Source organism: Choloepus didactylus, chromosome 1 (genome assembly GCF_015220235.1).
Source record: "Choloepus didactylus isolate mChoDid1 chromosome 1, mChoDid1.pri, whole genome shotgun sequence".
In the NCBI taxonomy this organism is placed as follows: Eukaryota; Metazoa; Chordata; class Mammalia; order Pilosa; family Megalonychidae; genus Choloepus; species Choloepus didactylus.
In genome coordinates this window covers 166,269,784-166,295,029 of record NC_051307.1, presented here as the reverse complement: position 1 = coordinate 166,295,029, position 25,246 = coordinate 166,269,784, and the positions used below count along the sequence as shown (strand labels likewise).

Here is a 25,246-nt window from a genome sequence, read left to right as displayed (position 1 = left end):
GGTGACACCCAGCTGAAAAAGATAGCATCTCACCCCGCCAAGCAGTATGTCTCCCAGCTGAAAACCTTCTCCGACCTGGCCGCCCACAACCGGACATTTCTGAAGAAGCTGAGGAATCAAAGAACACACAAAGTCTCTGTCTTCTCAGAGCGTACCGAAACCCTCAAATCTGGTAAAGCCTTTTGCTTAGAGAAGGAATTTTCAGATATTTTTTCTTTTGTCTGACTTGGCTTTTCTTTCAGGTATTGCACATACAAAGAGGGGGTTTGTGCTGTGATGTGTGATAGAGAAGAACAAGCCCCTAATTTTTCTACTTTAGTTGAGTAATACAAAATGTAATTTGGAACAGAATAAAAGCGGTGAAGGTGTTGGAATGAGGAGAAGGGATTTCCCATGTTAACTTCTTTTTTGTAGCTTTAATTTGATTCTTGTTACTTATAAATACCCAGAATTCCATCCTTTGCTATTTTTTCTCCCTTCACTTTTTCTCTCTTCTTTTGCCTCTCATGACCCCCTTTTCTCTTTCCTTTTTTTTCTTTTTGCTACTTTTCTCTCCCTTTTCTTCCCCCATCCCCAAATTCCAATTTAGAGAAGAAACAGGGGGTATGATTTGGATTGAGGGCAGAGTAATTCGTTTGTTGTGAAATGCCATTCTAGTATCTGAGTTTAGAGAGAGAGATGCATAAAGCAATGTATTTTATGTATGTTTACATATGTCATGCATACATGTATGCTATGTAAATATTCATGTATCTATGCATATATGTATAGATGTATACATTCTTCAGCAAATACTTAGAGCATGTTTACTATAAAAACATCATTTTCCTATACACATTAAGACACTGGAAATCCCTCTGGTTTAATTAATTGACTAGGTATGGGCAAAGGGTAAGTAATTTGTTCAAGATTTCAAGAAAAAGAATTCATATGTCCACAGTGTCCAGTTAAATACCTTCTTATCATAACACCTCTTGACTTTTTGCCAAGCAGTTGTTTACTAATGAGAGAAGTGACTTTTAAAAAGCATCCTCAATTTTTCTAATACCTTAATATATCCAGGTTTACCCTGATTTATGGCTGAGAAATATCTAAATAGTATTAAAGTGTCAAAAACCATTCATTTGTCTGAACTAATGCCAAGATTCCCCAATAATAAGCTAGTAAAACACGTTTTTTTAAACCTAGGAGCTGCTTTCCATTTTTCTGTCTGGAGCAGCTCATAATTGTTTTTCTTCCCATACCTTTCCGTTTCTTCTTCACACTTGCTCCAAATGCCAGACTCTTTACTGTATGATCCATGTTAGGTTGTGCGGACACTGAGGAAGCTGACATCTACCTGCTCATTGATGGCTCCGGGAGTACCCAGGCCACCGACTTCCAGGAAATGAAGACGTTCCTGTCAGAGGTCGTGAGAATGTTTAATATCGCCCCCCACAAGGTACGGGTGGGGGCCGTTCAGTACGCAGACGGCTGGGACTTGGAATTTGAGATCAGTAAGTACTCCAACAAGCACGATTTGGGGAAGGCCATTGAGAATATCAGGCAGATGGGAGGGAACACAAACACAGGGGCGGCCCTGAATTTTACACTGGGGCTGCTGCAAAAAGCCAAGAAGCAGCGGGGAAACAAAGTGCCGTGCCACCTTGTGGTCCTGACGAACGGCGTGTCCAAGGACAGTGTCATGGAACCTACGAGTAGACTGAGAGAAGAGCACATCAAGGTTTATGCTATCGGAGTCAAGGAAGCCAACCAGACTCAGCTGCGAGAAATTGCCGGAGAGGAGAAGAGAGTGTACTATGTGCACAACTTTGACTCCTTGAAAGACATAAGAAATCAAGTTGTTCAAGCAATCTGTGCTGAAGAAGGTAAGAGAAACAGTGGTCTATTGATTTGACTTCTGCTCACAAATTGCCTTCTGGCAATATTTGACATTGCTGGTTTAGAGAAATGATACAAAATTCTAAGTTGGGATTTGTTGACCTGTGTTGCTGTTTGTCCAGAACAAAACCAAGAGCCCTTTATAGCATTGCTCTAATTTGTATCTGAAGCATAAGGAAGGCATCTGGGGAGTCCTCACTAAGTATTAATTAGCTTTCTCCCATAAATCCCTGCTAAGGTAGGTAAATAATTAGACACTGCATATGTAATATGCTCAAATAATTTCAGATTTTTAGGAATATTTCAGGTTTATTTAAATTGTTTTTATAAAGGTTGTATGATATCTTTTGGCGCTATATCAGTGATATTGGACTGGGGTTGATTTTGCCTTCTCAGGGGACATCTGGCAATGTCTGTAGACATTTTTGATTGTTCTAATTAATGGAGTGCTATTGGCATCTAGCGAGCAGAGGTTAACAAAACTGCCAAACATCCCACAATATCCAACAATGCATGGACAGCTCTCCACAATAAAAAATTATCTGGCCCAAGATGCCATTGTGCAGATGTTAAGAAACCCTCAGTTATGTATTAAAGCAAATTACTAAATATCAAAGAGAATATTCTCACTTTTATTGCCTTCAAGGTTTTGTTTACCTATAATAATCTTAACCAAGCTCACACTTAACTTCAATTTAGAATTATTTGTGTTTTGGATTTTCCTCTTCACTCTTAATTTTTTACTTACAGCTGACTTGAGTAAACATCCCTTTTCCTTCCACACAGCCTGCAAAGAGATGAAAGCTGACATCATGTTCCTAGTGGACAGTTCTGGAAGTATAGGACTTGAAAACTTCATCAAAATGAAAACGTTTATGAAAAACCTGGTGAGCAAATCTCAGATTGGGGCAGATCGGGTACAAATTGGTGTGGTCCAGTTCAGCCACATCAATAAGGAGGAGTTCCAGCTCAACAGATTCATGTCCCAAAGTCAGATTTTGGATGCAATAGACCGAATGGCTCACATTGGAGAAACCACTTTGACTGGAAGTGCCCTGACCTTCGTATCTCAGTACTTTAGCCCCACCAAGGGGGCTCGGCCTGACGTCAGGAAATTTCTCATCCTCATCACTGATGGTGAGGCTCAGGATATAGTAAAGGACCCAGCAGTGGCACTTCGGCAAGAAGGCATAATTATCTACTCTGTGGGGGTGTTTGGCTCCAATGTCACCCAGCTCGAGGAGATCAGTGGGAGACCAGAGATGGTTTTTTATGTTGAGAACTTTGACATTCTGCAGCACATTGAAGATGATCTTGTTTTTGGAATATGCAGCCCGCGTGAAGGTAGGCATGGCCGTATTCAAAAGTGGGCCTACAAAACATCACGTCAGTGTTTGCCGTTAGTTCTTGAATTAAATAGACTACTATTTGAACATTGTAAACTTTTTTGTTTAGTCGAAATATTTATCCTAGTGGCTTTTGACCTACATATGAAATGTAACTTTTCTGAATGGAACTGTTGAATTAAACGTTCGGTAAGGAGCAATTTTGGTCCACCCAGACTCTTTCCCATTTGTATAAACAGCACTAGGGTGATGAATCCTCCATTTGAGGAAAGTGGTATCACGTTTTATCTTACGTCAGGTTCCCTAGAAGCAGAAGCTGACTCAGGGATTCTTGTGGATGTGATTTATTAAGGGAGCATTTTTCCAGGAGTTTAAGGAAAGTAGGAGAGGGCATGAGTAGGAGTTAAGCAAGGAGGTGGTCTCAGCTGGAGTCTGCTTCAGCCTGACCCCAAGGGGAGTCCTGGAGCATGAGTTCCGCCATGAGTAGGTCCATCTTGAGGCAAGGGACCCAGATTTGTGTACCCTGTGCCCTGAGCTGCATGTGGGCTGCTGAGGCAGGCAGTAGAGGGGATTAACTTCCTGGGGGGGGGGGGGGGGGTTCCCATTTGGCCTAGCATCCTTTACGTGTGTGTGTGTGTGTGTGTGTGTGTGTGTGTGTGTGTGTGTGTTTTGTACAATTTTTAAAAACCGATACTTGTATTGAATGAGATTTCGTGAAAACACTTTGATATTTATCAAATCCTATAAAGAGGGAATATAGTAAGAGAAGTTGAGCAATGGATGCTTCAAAGAACATAAATGGCATAGTCCCCACTCTCCTCGATGAAACTGCAGAGTAACGAAAGTGATAAAATAACTGAAAGTTCAGTAAATATAAGGGACTAATTTATACTGTGACCCACTGGGCTTGATGGCAGAGACATTTTAAAGAGTCTCAATGAAGGAGATGGATCTTAATGGAGTTTTGAGGGAAGATAGGGACACTATTCTGATATTAAAATTATGTTCAGCTCACACTACGAAGTTTGGTGATCAAGCTCTATGTTCTGTGGGAAAAGGAGTATACCTGGTTTATCTTCTTTTGTAATTCCACCCAGAACAAACTCACAGAATAGTTCCAACACTGAACAGTATAGTCCCCACCTCTGAGTGATCCAAGCAGGTGTCACAAGGCAGCAGAAGGCCAGAGAGACATAGTTCCTTCTTTACTAGAGCCAGCTTTGAGAATTGGGTTTATGGCCCTCATTTAGTGGGGTAAGCACCTTGGCTGTAGGGTTTTCAGCAGCCCTACCATAGAGTTAGCGAGAGGCTGGCAAAGGAAGAAATTTGGTGAGCCTCTGGGGAGGGGGGTACTTTCTCAAAATTCCTCAAGATTGGATGAGTTAACATTTGGAACATACCTTGCCAAGGCCTATAGAGCAAAGTGCTACATAAGGACTTAGTAATTAACTGTCTTACGATTCCACTTCTTCAGAATGGGTGAGTTAGAGTTTGGAACACAAGCCTTAAGACGGAGCATGCTACTCATGGATGGATAAAGGATTAATTGGGTCTTTCCTGCATTTCTTTTCCATGGCATTGGCCCAAGGTTTAAAAAGTTAATAAGAGCATCATGCTAGGATGACTTTGTTGGGACAAGTGAGAAATGAGCTTATTTCTATGATAGGGTTCAATAATGAAAATAGATAATATTTTGAGAAATTAAAAAAGGGACAAAATGTAACTTTGAGAAGTCAGCCATCATAGAACTATGAAGAAAGCATACAATGTTGCCAAATTCATTTTCTTTGCATCATTTTTTGTAAAGTTTAGCATTAGAATAAAATCTCATGATCCCTGTAGCTTAAAAAAAAGAAGACAAATTTGTATACATAAAAGCAAATGTTGAAGGAACCATTTATAGAGGGAAAATTCCACAGAATTGTGTACTTTTTTTTTTTAGTCCAAAGTACCTGAAATTTTTATTCTTGGTGATTCTGTGATTGTTGCCCCCCCCCCCCCACTTCCCCGCAATGCCCCCATCCTGCCGTGGGCCTCATTTCACATCTGCCTCATTCCCAAAGTTCATCTAATTGGTTACTATTTACTGGGGGCACAAGTGAACACGTCTTGTCCCTGTTATCCAGGAATCAACATTTTAATGTAGAACACGATACCATGGAGAGGAAACACCAGCAATTAAAAAAAAAAAAAAAGAAATAGAGTCTCCCATGAAGTCCAAAGTTAATTTCTTATGGTTTTCCTTTCTCTTTTCCTTTCAGAGTGTAAGCGGATTGAGGTTTTAGATGTCGTTTTTGTAATTGATAGCTCTGGCAGCATTGACCATGATGAGTATAATATCATGAAGGACTTTATGATTGGCTTGGTGAAGAAAGCCGATGTTGGCAAGAACCAGGTCCGGTTTGGGGCCCTCAAGTATGCTGATGACCCAGAGGTGCTGTTTTATCTGGGTGACCTTGGCACAAAATGGGAGGTGATTTCAGTGCTCCAGAATGACCAGCCCATGGGGGGCAATACGTACACTGCCGAGGCGCTAGCCTTCTCCGACCACATGTTCACTGAAGCCCGGGGCAGCCGCCTACAAAAGGGGGTCCCCCAGGTCCTCATAGTGATAACTGATGGGGAATCCCACGATGCAGATCAACTCAATGCCACAGCAAGGGCCCTGCGGGACAAGGGCATCCTTGTTCTGGCCGTGGGGATTGCTGGAGCCAACCAAGTGGAGCTGTTAGCCATGGCAGGGTCGAGGGACAACTACTACTTTGTGGAGACTTTTGGAGGCCTAAAGGGGATCTTTTCCGATGTGTCAGCCAGTGTCTGTAACTCTTCAAAAGTAGGTAAGCTTTGTCAATTAAGCATTTCCTAATTATTTATAGAGGACTAAATGAGGGAGAAACCAAAGCAATAGCCCTCAGGAACAAGTTCTCCTAAGAAGAGAGAGAGGCCACAATCATAGACTCTCAGGGTTGGAGAGGCCTCAAGGATATTTAATTTGGTTTCCTCCCCAAAGAGGAAGACCTCCTACAACATTCCTACTCAGTTCTTCAATATGAGGAATTCATCAGTTTTGAATGGGCTTTATTAGAATTTAAATCTGCTTATATGTCATTTCCACTGACGAGTTCTCCTTCCTGTGCTTCCAACTCTTTCTAAGAACCTGCTATTACTGTCTGAAGTCTCTCGAGGCTAGAATTCCCTTGGTCCTTTATTTTTCCTATGGCAAAAGTTCTTTTAAAACTTGGAGCCCAGTATTAAACACTCTATTCTAGCATGAGGTATTTCCAGGGCAGAATATAGTGGGACTTCCCTTACCCTGGATTCTGGGTTTCTGTTCTGCCAACTGAGGATTGCATTGCTGCGTTTATTTATTTAGCTGCCATTTTCTGCTATTGGTTCAGAGAGAGATTGTCGTCTAAGTAAAAAATACTACAGAATTTTATAAGTTCTATTTCACTGAAAATACTAAGTGATTTTTATTAGATGAATTGCTCTTTATCCAGAATTTCAACATCTTTGTGCAGTTCTTTTTTTAAAATTTATGTACTTAACTTTTTTGATTTTCATAGGCCTCACCTCCTTAGAATATGATGTTTTTTCCTTCACAAAACTGACAAAATCTTTCTGGTCTTTTTGGAAACTGGAACAAATCTCTTATCTCTTGTGACCAGTGCCTAAAATTTGATCTGTCATTCTCAAGTCCACTGTAGAAGCTAATATTGCATTTTCATGTTGAAAGTTCTGCTTTAGTCAGGAAAGGGTACCTCATTTCTTTTATTTGAATCTGAAACAAATTTAACAAGTTAACTAATTCCTGAAGAATCTATTTACTGTGTTTCCTTTTATCTCTGCTTTGCTTATCTCACCTGCAGGAAATCTCAGCCCCCTTTTAATCTAGGCTAAAATGAGAATTAATTTAGGTCAGTGTTGGGGTCACTGGGGAATTCAAGGAAATGCTAATGCTCACCAGGGTCTAGGGAATACACATAGTTATATGCCAAACATAACTAATTTCATTGGCAATGCTCTCTCAAATTCTTTTTGTTTCACATCTGTTGTGTTAATACAAGAAAAGCATTTTTAAACTATACTGCATGGTTTGCTCAAAAACATTTTTCTCAAGTAGACCTTGTTGCCTATATGCACAAGAAAGGAGTTTGACAAAGAGGAAAACTGATCGGATCTAGTCCATAAACCATGATTTTTAAACCTTCTCTTAATATACCCTAATAAACCAGAAAACTGTTTATTGGCTCTACTACTGTCTGGGGAGGCCCAGTCAATGATTCAGACCATCTGTCTCTTTGTTTGAATCCTTAAATGGATGCATGCTAATTTTTTTTCCTTACTGTGCTACCACTGTCAGTGGGATTTCTGGAAGAGTTGGGGTTTGGTCGCAGGTAAGAACAAGTTTTCTGTGGCCCCCTCCCAGTTCTCTGGCATCTGGGACAAGAAAATGGCATAAGAACAAATGGGCAAGCTAAGAGAAGCATAAGATGATGAGCAAATTGTTCATGCCTGGTGCTGCCTTTATGAACTGAGCATTTCTTTTTATTTGCTCTTCAGTTAATATGAGCACAGGATAGGATAAGCCAAGAGGCCACTTTCAGAAATATCGTATCTATATAGCTGCCAACACTCAATTTACTCTTGGTAGGTTAAAGAATCTTTCTTTAACAACAATCTTTTTTTTTTTTTTTTTTGCTTGTTTTTCCCTTTTCTGTTCTTTGTAGATTGTGATATTGATAAAGTAGATCTTGTTTTCCTCATGGATGGTTCTAACAGCATTCACCCAGATGACTTCAAGAAGATGAAGGAATTTTTGGCATCTGTTGTTCTAGACTTTGATGTCAGCCTAAACCGAGTGAGGATAGGGGTGGCCCAGTTTAGCCATACCTACCAGTCAGAGTTCCTGCTGGGAGCATTCATAGGTGAAAAGGAGATTTCCTTTCAGATTGAAAACATCAAGCAGATCTTCGGATATACGCACATCGGGGCTGCCCTCCAGAAGGTGGGGCATTACTTCCGGCCAGATATGGGCAGTAGGATAAATACAGGGACCCCCCAGGTGTTGCTGGTCCTCACAGACGGACAGTCGCAGGATGAGGTGGCTCAGGCCGCTGAAGAGCTGCGGCGCAAGGGCATCGACATCTACTCCGTGGGCATCGGGAACGTGGACGACCAGCAGCTCATGCAGATCACGGGGACCGCAGAGAAAAAGCTGACGGTCGATAACTTCAACGAACTGATGAAGGTCAAGAAAAGGATAGTTCGCAACATCTGTACCTCTGGGGGTGAAAGCAGTAAGTAGTTAATGAGTTCTTCAGATTTATTCTGTCCTCCTCCCTCCCAGCCCCAGTCTTCATTGAGATTTTCCTTAGGCTCTGTTTGTATCCCCTGCTGTGGGGGAAATTTGGATTTGTGCCTCTGGACTTCAAATTGAACTTTTTAGTTATCAAGCATTATTTTTATAACTTGTGGATTCAGAAACGGGATGTTTTGTGAGTCTGGGTGTTTTTATCTCCCTCTCTCCTGGGAGGACATGTCTTTTTTGTGTGTGAATGGGAACACCTTTCTGCGGAAGGTGTGAGGAAAAGGCCAATCTGGTTGGTGTCAGAAGTTTGAGAACCCTGCTCAAAGAGATCAAGTGTTGGACTTTGTTCAACCCTCAATTGTGTCTACAGGGCTGCAAAGTAGTGGTAACAAGTATATAGGAAACATCCCTAGAGGACTGTATCTTTATTACAAAACTTTATTGCATAAGTTAGTATATTAACTATCTTCTTAAACTTCTCTGATTTTAATTTTGTCATCTTTGAAATGTGAACGTACTAGCATGTAGTTCAAAAGATCATTGTAAGGATTAAATGAGAAAATGCATATTTAAACTTTACTTTGAATAAGCATGACACTTAGGCTGTAATTTTAAAGTCTCTTCATTTTTCTCTGCCACTGACCCACTAAATTTATTCGTCAGAGCTAGCTCTTCCTTTGACCGTAATCACTTTCAGGGAATAAATGGACCTCCTATTGGTGATTAATCTGTCCATCCCCAGTGTAACTATTAAAACTTTAAACTTCATTCCATGTTATTCCTCTTTCCCAGCCTGCTGCCAGCTGCTCAGCTGCTATAAGAGAAGAGACCACACACAACAGGCATTTTACTTGTTATTTCCCAGCTTTCATTTCTCTCCCTTTTCCCAGGCCCTGCCTTCATCTTTCTAACCATGGTTTCTGGTTCATCCAGCATTGGCTGGAGAACAGAGAAGGGCTAAAGTTTTTACTTGACAACACCTGTCAGGAAATGGTTTTCTCTGGCCAGAGTCCATGGCTAAAGCTGGGTCATTTCATGGGTCCTTCAGTTTTTTCCCCTCCCCTTATTATTCCCATCCTCACTAAAGCACATCATGAGGAGATCTCTTAGCCATGGTTCCCTGGAGGAGGGGAAGTAGATCTCAATTCCCGGTGGTCTCTTATGCCTTCATTAGCCCCTGGGCATCTGGTGATCCTCCAGCTTGATTCTGCTGAGGTCTACAGGTAACCTGCTTGGACAGGATATCCTACGAGCCCACAACAGCTCTTTCTTACACTGAGCCATATTACTCCATGGGAAACAATAACATATCAAGTACCCCAACAAACATTGGAAAGTACAGCCCTCCACTGTGGCCACCTCTCCTTTGTGGGGAGAGCAGCATGTCACATTCTCTAGAATTTTCAGGCTCTTTTTATATCCCCTAGTGTGGGGGAAATTTGGATTTGTGCCTCTGGATTTCAAATTGAGTTTTTTCAGTTATCAAGCATTTAAGCATTATCTCTTAACACCCTTTCTCTTGACTTGAAGAGGAAATTACCTCTCTCTCTCTCCCTGTCTCTCTTTCTGTGTGTGTGTGTGTGTGTGTGTGTGTGGTGGGAGAGCTCATAGCATATCAACAGCTCTCCAAAAATGCTCCTCTAAACTCCATGCTCAAACCTTTTATAGACTCAATGAGGATTAAAGCTGAAGAGTCCTGTAGTGATTAGGGGTTAGTATCTTTTTAAATCATTCTTCATGGTCTCCCCATACTTTGGAATGTGCCAAACCTTCCATGTTAATGGGTATTTCATGTGAAACAGGAAACTTCCAATTATTAGGTAGAAAATTATCTTGAGATCTTTTAATTTCCACATGAAAGAGAACCATGTAGAAATTCAAAAACAGTTATGCTCCACAAGTAGTGATTGAGTTATCATTAAAGGAAAAAGCCATGGGAAAAAAAAAGTAAGTTACTTAATATTAAGATAAACTGAAAAGCATTACTCTATCAAGTAAGAATGTGAGGCCTTTGCAGCCAGATTGTGGATTGAGGACTGATAAGGCTAGAATGAACACTGATAAACCTTCAAATACATGTGCAAATGTATTAGGGGATGCCAGTTCTTCTCAAACCATAAACCCCCAAATTAAGAAACTGAACAGTAGCTTGGTGTGGCTTACAACAAACTAGGCTTAGACCCTGAAAACCTGGCTCTGTTTCTTATTAAAAGATGCATAACTTTGGAAAAGTCACTACCCTTTCTGAACCTTGGTTTCCTCATTTGTAAAAACTAAATCATCTCTAAGAATTTCTCTAATTGTACGCCATGATTCAATATATGTGAAAGGAAAGTTATCTGTATGGAGATATGAGGGAAGTGACTAAAAATCAACATTTCTTGAACACCCCCAAAGTGTCAGGCATTGTGTTCCAAGTACTTTAAATACATTATCTTGTTTAATTCTCCCAGCACCCTATGTGGTTTGTATTTTTATTTCCATTTATAAACAAGGAAACTGGAGCTGAAAGGAATATTGGTAACCTGGTCCAGATGATATAATAAGTAACAGATAAAGTAAAATTTTTAAACCTAGGTTTGTCTGTCTCCCAACCCATTTCCTTTTTGGTTAAAATGCCGTTTACTTGATGTTATTGTGGTCTAGATTATCTGACACTGGCATAAAATTTCTCAGCATCATGCCTCCAATTAATAGATGGAGCTTATGAAGATAACATGAGTTTGCATTTTGAAATTGTTCCCACTTACTAACTGCTTCCTAAGGAAACCACATGCTGCTAAGATATCAGCTTCCCACAGCGCGATCTAGAGCAGAACTAGTAACCTGCATGACCTATCATCGAAGCCTGCCTGGAAAGTGGTAAAATATAGTGGTTCAGTATATGGGCTCCAGACAAGCCTGGATATGAATTCCAAATGTGCTATGAAATAACTGTGAGACCTCAGGCACACTTCTCTAAGTCTCTGCTCTTCTTACGCAATTGAACATTGTAACAAGAGTTTCTACGTATTCTGTGTTTCATAAGGAAAAATGAGATAATGGATTGGAAGTGCATGGTAAATGTTCAGTGAGTATTAGTTACTATCATCGAGTATTGCAGAGGATATCTTGAAGTGATCATATAAATGCAAATTCATGGAATGATGGGTTTAGTTCAGAATAATTACCAAGAGTTCCTTGGTTTCAGAACTCAAATTTTTTAGCAATATTTCAAGGCTACATTCAACCTTAATGTCTCCAACATACACCAAATTACCTTAAGCAACTAAACTCCAAAGTCTGTTCGCTTACCTTCATCGATGTTTATATTTCTGATTTTCCCATGACCCTGACTACTCTGTCAACCTAGAAAGGACTTTGAGGAATTTTCAGGATGGTGGAAGCCCTGACTTTGTGGCATGGAGCCATGATTAGGGAGCAAAAGAATCAGAAACACATCTCATCTCTTTTTGTATCTGTCATCATGGATAGACCAATCAAAAAGGAGATTAAGCAAAAGGTCAGCCTGATTAAGATGGGGTAAGAGAGCACCTCAAGATTCGCTCACGGTGTGTGGAAATATGCTGGGGAAACTGATCCCATGACCCACAGTGCAGTGAATCTGGGCCTGGAAGTGGTAGAAGCAGAGGAGGGAACCTCCAGGAGTTCAGCTGGGTTGGACATAGCACCACAGCCCCTGTGTCTCTACTGCAGTGGGCAGGATGGAGGCTGTGTCAAAGCCTGGCCCTCAACCTCAGAGTGCGGGGCTCTCCATTGGACAAATGCCGAAGGCATGGGAAGAGGAGGAAGGAGGCACCAATCAAATCTGGGAGGCATATAACCTGGGTTTCTTACAGTACAGAAATATTATTTTCTAGAACATCCTTTCCCTTTTTTCGTCTTTCAAATGTCCCAAACAATTTTCTCTCCTATCCCAACTAACTGTTAATAGCCACACTTTCCCCTTTATTTTCTCAAGAACCTCCAGTCCTCTAACCTTATTAATATTCCCTGGCCTCTTGAGAGTATTTCTTAATACTAAGAATCTGCCATCATCAACTCTAAGGATTTTCTTTGTAAGTCAGATAATCAGAATCAGCTTTTGGGCTCAGGAGGGAACCATGAGACTATAACTATCTACTTTGATCTCCTCTCTTCTGTTTTTCTATATTTTTATTTTGAAATATAAAATTCTCTTGTTTTTAGACAAGCAAATTAACACCCAGAGAAGTTGTCGTTTGCCCAAAGTTATTTAGCAGAACAGTACATGATTAAAACCAAAGACCTCCTGTTCTAGTTTGCTAATGCTGCTGGAATGCAAAACACCAGAGATGGATTGGCTTTTATAAAAGGGGGTTTTTTGGATTACACAGTTACAGTCTTAAGGCTATAAAGTGTCCAAGGTAACACATTAACAATTGGTACCTTCACTGGAGGATGGCCAATGGTGTCCGGAAAACCTCTGTTTGCTGGGAAGGTACGTGGCTGGCGTCTGCTCCAAAGTTCTGGTTTCAAAATGGCTTTCTCCCAGGACGTTCCTCTCTAGGCTGCAGTTCCTCAAAAATGTCACTCTTAGTTGCACTTGGGGTATTTGTCCTCTCTTAGCTTCTCTGGAGCAAAAGTCTGCTTTCAACGGCTGTCTTCAAACTGTCTCTCATCTGCAGCTCCTGTGCTTTCTTCAAAGTGTCCCTCTTGGCAGTAGCTCCTCTCCAAGATGTCACTCTCAGCTGCACTGAGTTCCTTCTGTTTGTCAGCTCATTTATGTGGCACCAGTGATTTAATTTAGACCTACCCTGAATGGGTGGGGCAACACCTCCATGGAAATTATCCAGTCAGAGTCATCACCCACAGTTGGGTGGGGCGCATTTCCATGCAAACAACCTAATCCAAACGTTCCAACTTAATTCCCACTAATATGTCTGTCCCACAAGAATGCATCAAAGAACATGGCTTTTTCTGAGGGACATAATACATTAAACCTGCACACCTCTCTCCTTCCAGCATCTGCATTGCTCTTTGTCGAGACCAGTCAAAACCTCAGAACACTAGAAAGCCAGTCCTGTAGATAACCTTCTGCATTTCCCTTGCATTTATTGTCCCTTTTCTTTTCCCATTCTTGCTAAGTTTAATCCTTCCTTATTTCTCTTTAGAAATTCAATTTTAGCCTTCTCCCTGTGGCTCACTTCCAACACTATTCCTTCCTCCATATAATTTAATCACCATTGCCAGATTCACTCTAAAGCAAACAGCTCTGAAACACTGAAGGGCTCCTGATTTAAGGGCAAATGCCTCAGTAGCTTTTGCTAGGCTGTTACGTAAAAGCCAGTGACCCAAAGAGCCTGTTCTCACCCATCGTACTTACGTATATTGGCCTTGTTCCCCAAATACCATCCCTTTTGCCACATTATTGTAGAATAATTTATCAACTTGAATTAGGAAAATAAACACAGGGAACTTCTTTAGGTAGAATTTGTGATTTCAGCAATCTAAACAAAAAGTTGAGAGATTATGGGGGCTGTTCCCAGGGTCACTCAGTTTGGCATTTCTGCCAGTTTGTTTTCTACAAGAGACGTTTCCTTGAAGGCAGTAACACCTCTTCATTGCTGAATGATTTCCTGCTCAGAGGGTTGAACAATTTTCATCCAAGAGTGAAACTTTCGATCTCAAGACAGAAGTGACAGGATATGAATTCAAGAGGAACTTTGGAAAGGGCATATTCTGATGTTCCCTTCTGACTGGTTTCTTTCTCTTCATCTCACCTTCCAAATATCCAAGTAGAGATTTTCTAATAAGATAAGATACAGTAAAATAAGAAGACCAACATTTAAAATTTTTTGATGACACATTGATTTACCTTGAATCTTATGGTGAAAATTGAGTAAAACAAGGCGTTTATTTTCCCTCACACAACACTTTTCTCATTACAATTGAATCAAGTTACCAGCCCATGTTTTAAGTATCGAAATTGATATTTTAGTTCAAGAGACTTGCAGATATCCAACTGACCAGTGTATCTGTGAAGAAGTGTGGATGGGCATCTTTCCATGCAACAGATATTTAAAAAACTGCTGATCTAAATGATGCAAATTAAAAATAAATACCCCTCTTCCTTATTTTACCAAGCAAGCCTTATATATTAAGGAGGGTTTAGTGAAGCTAAAGATTCTTGGAAGAAGATGTATTTATCATATGACCTTATCCCTCTGTAATTATCTACCTTTAGGAGGCTCAGTTTAAAATACCAAGCACCTTGAAGCTACGCAAATGCTTACAGTTCCCTGGATTTAATAAGGATAAGAGCAAAGCTCTTTTTAGTGCCATACCTCTCCCAATATTTCTTGAATTCCAAAATGGCAGTGGCTTTGACTTCCTGAGTGGCTAAGTCCCTGAAAGCAATGCCCTCTTTAACACAGTTGAATATGAGTAGAGTAATTTGGTGCCCAGTTTCTTCATTTCTAGGACTTAAACCAAGCAAGGTCTAAAAGGTTCTCTTGGATTATCTATTTTTGTTTTGACTTTTCTTTTCTGGGTGGATGTTAGAAGTCAAAAAGAGGAATTGGAGACCCTTTTGAGAAAGAGAAATCATCAGACTATCCCTTTAGACAAATCACTTTCTAAATGACTTTCTCTTACATTTCCTTTATTGTTGTAATTTAATAGTTGTTGAATTACCATAATAAGTAGCATGATATGAAGATCTTATTTTAGACAATTTGCATTTCTGCAACATGTTTTAGAGATATTTAAATGACTATGCATGGCTTTTTCAATGGCCTCAATAAAATCTGTCAGAACTTTGTTTAGAGAATCATCTAGATTTCTTACCAGCTGAAAAATAATATTGCACACTTATATTTTACAGATAATAATAGAGTGATTCTCTTCCGTTACTCACACAGGCTCTTCCTTGTTTTCCAATTTTATAACTGGAATAGAAATAAGAATTCTAAGTCCCTTGTCTAAGATATGGTATTCAAGTCAAATACAGTTGTTTGTTAATCTGATGAGTGATTCCTTTCCCTTGACTCCTAGATTGTTTCGTGGACATTGTGGTGGGATTTGATATCTCAACTCAGCAAAAAGGGCAGACTTTGCTTGAAGGTCAGCCTTGGATAGGAACCTACCTTCAAGACATCTTACTTGCCATCAGCTCTCTCAATGGAGTGAGCTGTGAGGTGGGGACAGAGACTCAAGTTAGTGTGGCATTTCAAGTGACCAATGCCATGGAAAAATATTCCCCCAAGTTTGAGATCTACAGTGAAAAAATACTGAACAGTTTGAAGGGTGTGACAGTTAAAGGACCATCTCTTCTAAACACAAACCTCTTGAGTTCACTATGGGATGCATTTCAGAATAAATCAGCTGCTCGAGGAAAGGTAACGTTTTTTGTTTGTTTGTTTATTTGTTGGTCTCTGTAATGGCCTCCTTTTTGCTAATTTTTTGGTTTTGAATATTTTCCTAGGTGGTTCTTTTATTTTCAGATGGACTGGACGATGATGTTGAAATACTTGAACAAAAGTCTGATGAACTTAGGCGAGAAGGTACTGAATGTGGAGGAGTGGGAAGGGAATGTTTGTTAATTTTACATGATCTCAGAACTCAACTCTGGCTCGTAAGTTTCCAGGCACTCAGATAACCCTGGATTGCCAACCTCTCCACTTGGTATGCACTTGGCAAAACACATGAGCTCTCAAAACATTTTGGCATCTACTTTTCTCCTCATGTATGAAACAGCACCAAATACAAGGTCCTATAAATTATCTTGTAATACTATATTTCTTCTCCCTAAGCTTTCTTGGAAAGTGTTCCTTTCTAATATAGCTACTTCCTTGGTGTCAGCAGAAGTAGACAGTGTGTTTCTCCTAGGCTAAGGAAGGAGGAGTTGGATTATTTTCTTCCAACACTTTTAAAGTTTCCAAAATTAAGAGTATTGTTGGGCAAGTTTACTCATGTTTTGGGGCTTTCTAATCAATTCCTTCCTTCAGACTACAGATGGATGAGCTATGGTGTTGATGAATTTTTAAATCTTTGGTGCCTGGCTTTTGGCTTTAGGAATAATGACCAATTTGATTTATTGTCAGTTCTTTCTAAAATTTGGATCAGGGGAAGAAAAATGAATATACGTATTCTGGTTCAGCCAAGAATAGAAATACTCTCTTGTAACTGGTGCCCACCCAGATCCCCATTTCCAGATAGGTTCACCCATCCTCCAGCTGCTGTGAGTGTTGGCTGTAAAGAACTTACAACTTGTTCTTTTTCTGGAGAACTGTCCTTGGCCATTGGGAGCCACCTCACCTAGGAGGTTATACCTCATGCTTTTTTTAGGTGGCAGGTAGGGTACAAAGTATCAGACTCTTGCCTCAAAATGGTACCAGTGCTGTGAAGCAATTCATGTTTCAGAGCTCCTTGTGGGATCAGGCTAAAGCCAGACTCCAGCTGAAACACTTTCTTGCTCAGCTCCTTCCCCTGTCGTATCCTGCTTCCCTTACTCCCTTTCTTCTTAGGATGCTTCCTCAATCAGTTGTGTGCATCCAAATCCCTCCTGTCTCAGGCTGTGCTTCTTGGGAAGCTGATCTAAAACATCTGGCTTCCAGGTCAGCTAATAGAAGCTGACTAGACTTCGTCTTTTCTCTTTGGCTCTCTCTCTTCCTTCTTAAACAAATTGCAAAGTTCTCTGAGTTTACAGCTAAATGAGTGTGGATTTTTTTTTCTAATGCTGCCTTCTCTTTATTCTATCGAGTCTTTACCTTTGCTCATGAATTGTAGTGGGATTTTAATTCAGACTAAGAATGAAATGCTGGAGTGCTTAGTTTGGGTGGGTAGGTTTTTTATTTCAGTTTTTCTTTTATGGGGAAAAGATGTAGCTCTTGCAGACAGCATCAGCACTTTGTCTAGGAAGTGCCTTGGAGTACTCAGATTTCTAATACCAGTCCTCTTTTTTCCAACCCCCGAGGAAAAACTAGCAAATGAATTCCAGCTTCAGAAACTGGATTTTGAATAATATCTCCAAAAAATAAGAATCTTTGAAATGAGAGCGATAGGATAATGGACATAATGTTCTTTGAAAAGTGTCAAGTGAGTCTCAGAGATGTAATAGCGTGGACAAGGAGGACCTCCAGTCCTGGCTTCCCATATTTAAACAAATTGGGATTGAGTTGGTGCAGGGCCCTGTGATCTGTTGACCTTGGAGAGCCTCACTATTTGAAGCCAGGTATCTATACATGTAAACTGCGTAATCACCAAGAAACAAGAGGAGACAAGGAGAAAAGGGTCATTGATGGTGGATGTGGCTTTATAACTTATCTATATGGATTGGGGTTTGAATTAGTTTGCTGATTTCTTAAATCTAATATCCTCAAATTCACTCAGTGATTCTTTATTCTCCCAATTTTTAAAATCTCCCAAATTTTGAAAAATTTTCTAAGACTGAATCTTCCCTAATTCAGTTTTAGAAAATTGAAGACATTGTATTTAAGATCATGTGGCTTACTTACAGGATTCCCTGCTCCTGAGAGGAGCAGGATTGGAGTTCCCCCATCCTGAGAAAAGCAGTTACAAATAATATTTATATGCATATTTCCTGCAAGTCAACATTCCCAAGGCTCTCATAACTCTTACATTTTTACATTTTCTGGAACTTATAAGAAAAAAATCAGGAGATTTTTCTCCGTATAAATATACCTATTAGCATGCCTTCCCTTGATCATTAAACTCCAATTGCTGTACCCACATTCCTCATTACCCACCCCAGCCCACCCTGCCACCACTTTTCTTCCCCTCCAGCATTTTTCTTGGAAGAGTGACCAACTGTCCTGCTTTGCCTGGGATGGAAGGGTTTCCTGGGATGTAGAACTTTCAACACTAAAACCAGGGAAGTCCCAGACAAACTGGGAAGAATTGTTCACCCTGCTCCTTGGTGTTTGCCTAGTTGACTCCTGCACTTCAGCCAACTGGAACTTGTCTCCCCAGTACTTCCCTGAAACTCTATTCCCTCTCAACTGCTCGCTTCATTCAAAATCATATCATATGAACTTATATAACTAGGCATTCCTGACTCTCGGCAAGCTCCTTGGACACTTCTTTATCTGCTCCAATCTCTTGGGTCTCAAATCCCATTCAAAGAACTCTTTACCCATCTGTAATAAAATGAGAAAATTATGCCAATGGGTTGGATTTTCATAAAGCTAAGTTTTTCCATTTATAGGACTGTAATTTTCCCTATGATTATATCATTATATTTTTGTTGTTAAGCTGTCCTTTGAGTGTAGCCTTTGGAATCAGGCTGTCTGAGCAAATATCTAAAAATACCAACTGGGCCAATCATTTAACCTCTGCAAGCCTCAGTGTGCTTGTCTGTAAAATAGGGCTATGATCATATGTACCTATAGGGTTCTATTGAGGATACGTATAAGATAATGCATGTAAGGCACTTAGCTAAATATCAGGTATATAATAACTATTAATAAACGATAGCCCTGTTGTTGCTATGTTTACATCACTTTAATGATTGCCAGGTTATTACCATCATCATTTGATGTTCTTACTTTGCAAAATAAGTCTTTGGTAACCTCTATGCTATTCCCTACAATTTTTTTCAATAGGCTATGAAATCTCAAAGCCTATGAGTCACAGGACTGGATTTAGATATCATTTGTTCTAATTGCCTGACAATAGGTTTCATTACTGTCATTTAATACTTGCAGTTCCAACTGGATTTTTGATTCTCTATGAGATAATTTATAGCTGTGCTTATCAAAATTTAGCATATGACCAAATCACCTGGGGATTTTGTTAAAATACACATTTTATTTCAGTAGGTCTGGGCCGGGGTCTGAGAGTCTGTATTTCTTGTAAGCTCCCAGGTGATACCAAAGACCTCTCCTTTGATTGCACCTATTTTCTTGAAATGTGGATTTCTCTGTACTTGGGCATATCACATGGACCCTTTGTAACTCGAAGTCTCACTTCAACTCATCAGGGAACTGCAGGTTTTGTTACGATTTCCCCTGGTTCAAATCCAGTTAGCTTTTAAAAAATTCATTCCTTTTGTGTTCTTATTATAGTCTTGTCACTTGTCAGTTTTACATCACATGGTTGGGGGAAATGGACAGTAAAATGAGTATCCTTCTGTTCTTCCTGCAACTGTTTTTCTAACAATTTAAATACATACGCAAAAAGCTTAGAGTAACCAAACCCACCTCACCTGGAGAAATGTGAACTGTGTTGAGCAGGCCTGAATGCGCTGGTAACTGTGGCTCTGGACGGACCTGCCTATTCAAGTGATCTAGCCGATCTTCTCTACATTGAATTTGGGAGAGGATTTGAGTACCGGACACAGCTAAGCATCGGAATGAGAGATCTTGGGAGCCGGCTGTCAAGGCATCTGGTAAGTAATTCAGAAAGGCTGGTGAATTTAAATTTTCTACCAGTTTTGTATATAGATTTAATATTTATGCTTATACATATTCATTTGGGAGTGAAGAAAGGCTTTTCTGAATTAATGAGCAGTCTAAATGAAAGGGTGTATTGGAGAAATGTAATAATAGTAGAGATATGGCAAAGCTTTTTAAATGTATATGCTTGGCAAAAGAGAGAGAAAGAGAAGAAAAATTTTCAAATAGCACCTGCAATCTTGCCAAAATTCCAGTCTATGAGCATAAATGACAAAGATCATCTGAGATACAAGCCATGAATTGGCTGTTCCCTCTTGTAAGACAGATTTCTCATCTCTTGCAGAGCCTGGGTGTCGCATCTCACCACATGGTGTAATTCTAGTGTTTAAGAGGTATATTTCCCTACAACATGGCTTATAAATGAGAGCCAATTACATTTGAAGTTCTACTGAGAAAGAGCAATCTGCTTACGGCTGCTATTTTCCACCTGTGAAATTTTTATATAAATGGATGTTTAAGCACAACTTGTTTGGTTTAATAAGCAATTATGTAAAAATAATTACTTAGAAAAGATGGAAGTTTTGTTGGAACCCCTTTCCTACATGGGGAAGAACCAGTACCTATTTTACAAAATGTATTTTTTATGTCTTCCTCTCTTTGAAATCTGTTTTGGTAATTCATAGAGGGAGGGAATTATTCTCCAAAACAAGTCTTCTGTTTTTAGATATCAGAGAAATGAAATGCTGTGTAAGAAATTTAACCAATTTTAGGAACAGTAATAGATCAATTTTAATGTTAATAGTAATGGATTTGGTGCTGTAAGATTTTGGTGATGTGAGGAAAATTGATATTAAGTTATCCAATATGAAATTGCAAAATCCGTTTGTTGTTGTCTGGGTTCATACAGTTTAAGTTTTATTTGTTCTTCTGAAAATTTCAGGGAGAGAGAGTGAGAATTTTATAATGCCAAAAAAGGAATTTTTATATAACAGGAAGCTATTAAAGAGGGAAAAAAAATCACTAATGGTTATAACAAAAGATTTCCATTTCCTTGTCACACTAGAATTTTGACAGGAAATCCTTCAACACATAAATGGACTCTATCCCATTAAAGTGAGACTAGCATTTACTGTTAGCAGAATTTTCCTAGAAATAACCCTGGTGGGTTAATTGTAAAAATGCAATGGAATATGCCAGTTTTTCAGGGGCTGACTAACTAGGTTCAGGATGAAATTCACTCAAGTCTCTTAATATAAAATATGGTTTTTTGGCCAGAGTTTAAAGAGGACTATTCTCCCCATATTCCCACTCTACAGCAAGTGCTTCCAAAATGTTGGACATATAATTGGTATTTCAGAAACCCTATCACAGGTAAAATGTTCTGGAAGTGCTTGCCACTGGATTTGGTTCCAACCAGTATTACACAGAGCACTGTCTAAATCCTCTAGGCTTTACAAAATGGGAAAAGGAAAAGTTAGCATGCATGCATTTCATCAAACATAGTATTTGGGGACAGAATGCTGTAGGCAATCAAACACCATGGTCAGTGATGGGGTGGGGACAAAGAATCACATCAATAAATTAGCATACAGTGAGTTGGACTGACATCATTTGGGGGAACACAAAAACATCTTCGTGTCAATTCAGAATTCCCCACATGGTGGAGAATGCGTATCACAGAAAGAAAAATGGAAGCAAAAGAATGTCTCATGCATTCTCACTCTAGAGCACTGTCACTTTAATGGGGAACCCGCTTCTGAAACTGGTAGAAGTCTGAATCATGCCATTGAACTTCCATGCGTGATTTGGGAAGCAATGCCACCGAACGTAATGTATTTTTCGCCTTCCTTCACCTTCAAGGTCAATGTTGCCGAAAGGACATGCTGCTGTTTGTTCTGCAAGTGCATTGGGGGAGACGGAGTGATGGGAGATCCTGGACCACCTGGGAAAAAGGTGACTTTAGTCCAGATACACGGGTCACTCTTTTGGAACATAGTATAGGTAGAAATAAGGGGTGATTTTAACTTCTAGGTGGAGCCTCTGAGGTAAAAGTTTACTTCACTCTTCTTTTCACATGTCAAATTAGATAGTCTTGGCTTTTCCTAGGCATTCTAAGCTGGAGTCTTTTTAAGAAGCTTTCATAGAAGTCTCAAGAGAAACAACTGCCAAGATCCTTAATCATTCAGTGTTCTTGCAGGGATGAAAATGATGCAAACAAACAAACAAAAAATCAACTGCGTTCCCTCATGTCAACATCAATAAGTCATTTCTTTGCCATTTAAATAACTTCAGAGTCATTGCTATATATTTACAAAATCAAGTAGATTTTATAGAGAATATTTGGTGCAGCCTATTGAAAATCAAGCTAAGATTAGATCACACTATATAGCAAAAGATATTAAGATATTTTGTTCAGCTTTACCAGGCCAAAATATTATCATAGATTTATAAACAAAAACAGGCCTATTATTAAAAAAAAAAAAAAGTAACCAACGACATTGATTCACATATTCTCTAAAAAAAAATTTGTGTACTCTTACATAAAAATGTTATTTTAGACTTAAGAAAATCTTGAACTCTGTATAAACACATTATGGTTGTGTTTAATAATTTCAATATACTTTGTTTACATATGTGTTTAATTTTGGAATAATTTATAGATGCCCCTGTAACTCTCAGATCACTATGGCTGTGTCTCCAAAGAAACTTTTTGCACTAATGATTTCACGAATGTGTCAACTTCATGTAAAAAAAGTGGTAGAATTTTTTTAAAACAAGGCTCACAAAGAAAAGTGGGAGGAAAATGTGTGTGGTCTATGTGTAGCATAAATTGTAAAACAATATTTTATTAGTTAAAAGAAAATTCTCGTCTGTCAGGGACAGATATAGCTGTGTTCATTTTAACACTTGTCTCGAAAGAAGCTCCAACCCTGTGTATAACCCCAGAGAGAGTTGTGGTCAATGTTATGATTCATTTGTGCACACACACACACACACACACACACACACACACACACACGACCTTGAATTATCCAGATACTAGTTTCAAAAGTTTTATGCACATAAATGCAGCCTACATTGGGAATCGGAGGCTCTTTTATTCAAACCCTTACTATTCCACATGAAATAAACTGTAAAGTTGAAGAGTTTTGCTTGATTACCTCTGGATTTGGGTCTATAGAGTGCTAATGTTTTCTCCCTTTTATTATTTCCAGGGATCCCAAGGTTTTAAAGGCAGTGACGGCTACCTGGGAGAGGAGGGTATTGCTGTAAGTAATACCCTAAGGATATATCTAAGAACATATCTACAATATGAAATCCCTTGTGTCAATCCAGAGGGGAGCGAGAGAGGTCAGGTACTAAGGATTCAAGTGCAGAATCTCAGGTCTTTCCTGATCCTAGTCATTAGTGGTTTATCAACCAACTGTTTCCTCTTTAACCATCCACCAAACTGTAAAATGGATTAATGAACTCAATGAAAGAGTTAGCCGCTTTACCAGAGGAGTCAGACCACACCATTTCCCCCTTTTCTGGCCCATTTTCCATAGTGCCTTACTCTTGTATCCATCCATTCATCCATCTATTCAGTCGTTTAACAATTATATGTTAAGCAGCTTACCATTCACCACAGTGTTTATCAATGATCTCGCTTATTATTGCACCCATCCATTCATTTATTCTTTTAACAAATATATATTAAAAGTCTTACCATGTGCCAAGCCCAGTGCTAGGCCCTAGAAATAAGAAAAAGAAGTAAAAGAAAATATAAAGTTCCTACCTCTGGGGTCTAGAGGAAAATAAAATGTGGAAATGGTGAATAAAGTTGTTATACACAAAGGCCATAATAAAGGCATAAAAAGGTGCAAAGGAATGTGGCAGAGCAAGTGTCACAGCCTCAGGAATAGCCTTGGGTGGGAGACAGAGCCTGAGAGGGGAAAGCTCTAAATAAGGGTAAATGCTTATTTGAAGGAAGAATAGGAATTTCTCTGGGTAAATGTTGTGGGAAAGAACATTCTACTACAGAAGGAACAGTGTGCTCAAGGGCATGTATTTGAGTCAGAGAATAGCATGTTTGCAATACGGCTCATGGGTACACATGACTAGAACACAGAACACAGCAGGGGGAGGTTACATGGTAGACAGAACCCAAGTTTCTTGAGAGTCTTGAATTCCCTACAGAAGATTTGAGTTGTGTCTTCTAGTTGATGGGCAGTCATTGAATGATGTTAAGCACATGAGTGGAAATGGTGGCAACATTACAGAATGGTGATTAGGCAGGGGTAGCGATTGGAAGTCCCAACGGTAGGTCACAAGTGATACAAAGAGGTCCTGATCTTGGGACAATATAAATAGATACATTAAGAATGTTAAAGGAACTTAATGTGGTGGCCACTTGGGAGAGGAGCTAAGGGTGACATCCTTGTTTCCAGCTCATAAGACTGCACAGATTGTGGTGGGGTTACCAAGACAAAAATTGCAGGAGGAATATTTGAGTTGAAAATGAGACAGCAGATGAGTTTTAGACTAGAAATTGTGTGTCTACTTGCTTAGATCATGCCTGGAGCATCCTTTTCTGATGTCTCACAAATTCTTTGTTATCTCTTCAGAGAATACCTCCTGAAATCTTGATAATACACTTTGGTTGTCAGTTGTTTGTATGCCTGTCTTATTTAGATAGCACCCACACAGGGCAGTGTGCAAGTGGGGTCAAAAGCAAAGTATTGTCATCAGATTAGCTCTAATTTACTTCCATTCTTAGTTTTTATAATCATGAATTCTGGATTGTAAACCATGAGCAGTCACACTTTTTTTCCCAGCAAACTTGTAGAGTTTCCAGGACAGATCCCAGATTAAAATAGAAAAACGTTTCTGGATGTGTGTTCTTTCTCAGGGAGAGAGAGGAGCCCCTGGACCAGTGGGAGAGCAAGGCACCAAGGGATGCTACGGGGCCAAAGGTCCTAAGGTAAGGGTCACCTAAGATATTGTGAAGCCTTCCCAACAGTAATTCCCTTTTCCTGCCATAACCACCACTGTCCTTTCTATTTTCAGGGCAACAGGGGACTAAATGGACAGGAGGTATGGTACTTGGCACATCCATTTATCTGCCCATCCATTATCTAGAAACATTTTTATTTTTGAGATTATTAACCAGTAGGTTGTACAATTGAAGTTTCCATTGTAAACATCATGCTTTTGGCCTTCCTTCTTTATTGCCAACTGTTTTATTGTGTTTATTCCTGTCTTGTGTTGCTGGCGATGTATATCATTTGTCACAGTTTCTATTACTGAGTATCTTTGCTATGACCCAGGGTCAGTCTAACAAAGAGGCAATA

General features: G+C 39.6%; 1 protein-coding gene across 1 annotated transcript in view; it reads left to right on the top strand.

The window, feature by feature from the left end:
- The window catches only part of COL6A6 (collagen type VI alpha 6 chain), a 105,114-nt gene that overhangs the window by 4,639 nt on the left and 75,229 nt on the right, over window positions 1-25,246 (top strand). The window contains 12 exon segments of the mRNA XM_037845078.1: window positions 1-172; window positions 1,308-1,868; window positions 2,668-3,225; window positions 5,489-6,064; window positions 7,958-8,527; window positions 15,553-15,896; window positions 15,983-16,061; window positions 19,752-19,906; window positions 21,774-21,866; window positions 23,129-23,182; window positions 24,805-24,876; window positions 24,963-24,989. Coding sequence (XP_037701006.1) covers window positions 1-172; window positions 1,308-1,868; window positions 2,668-3,225; window positions 5,489-6,064; window positions 7,958-8,527; window positions 15,553-15,896; window positions 15,983-16,061; window positions 19,752-19,906; window positions 21,774-21,866; window positions 23,129-23,182; window positions 24,805-24,876; window positions 24,963-24,989 — 3,261 coding nt within the window.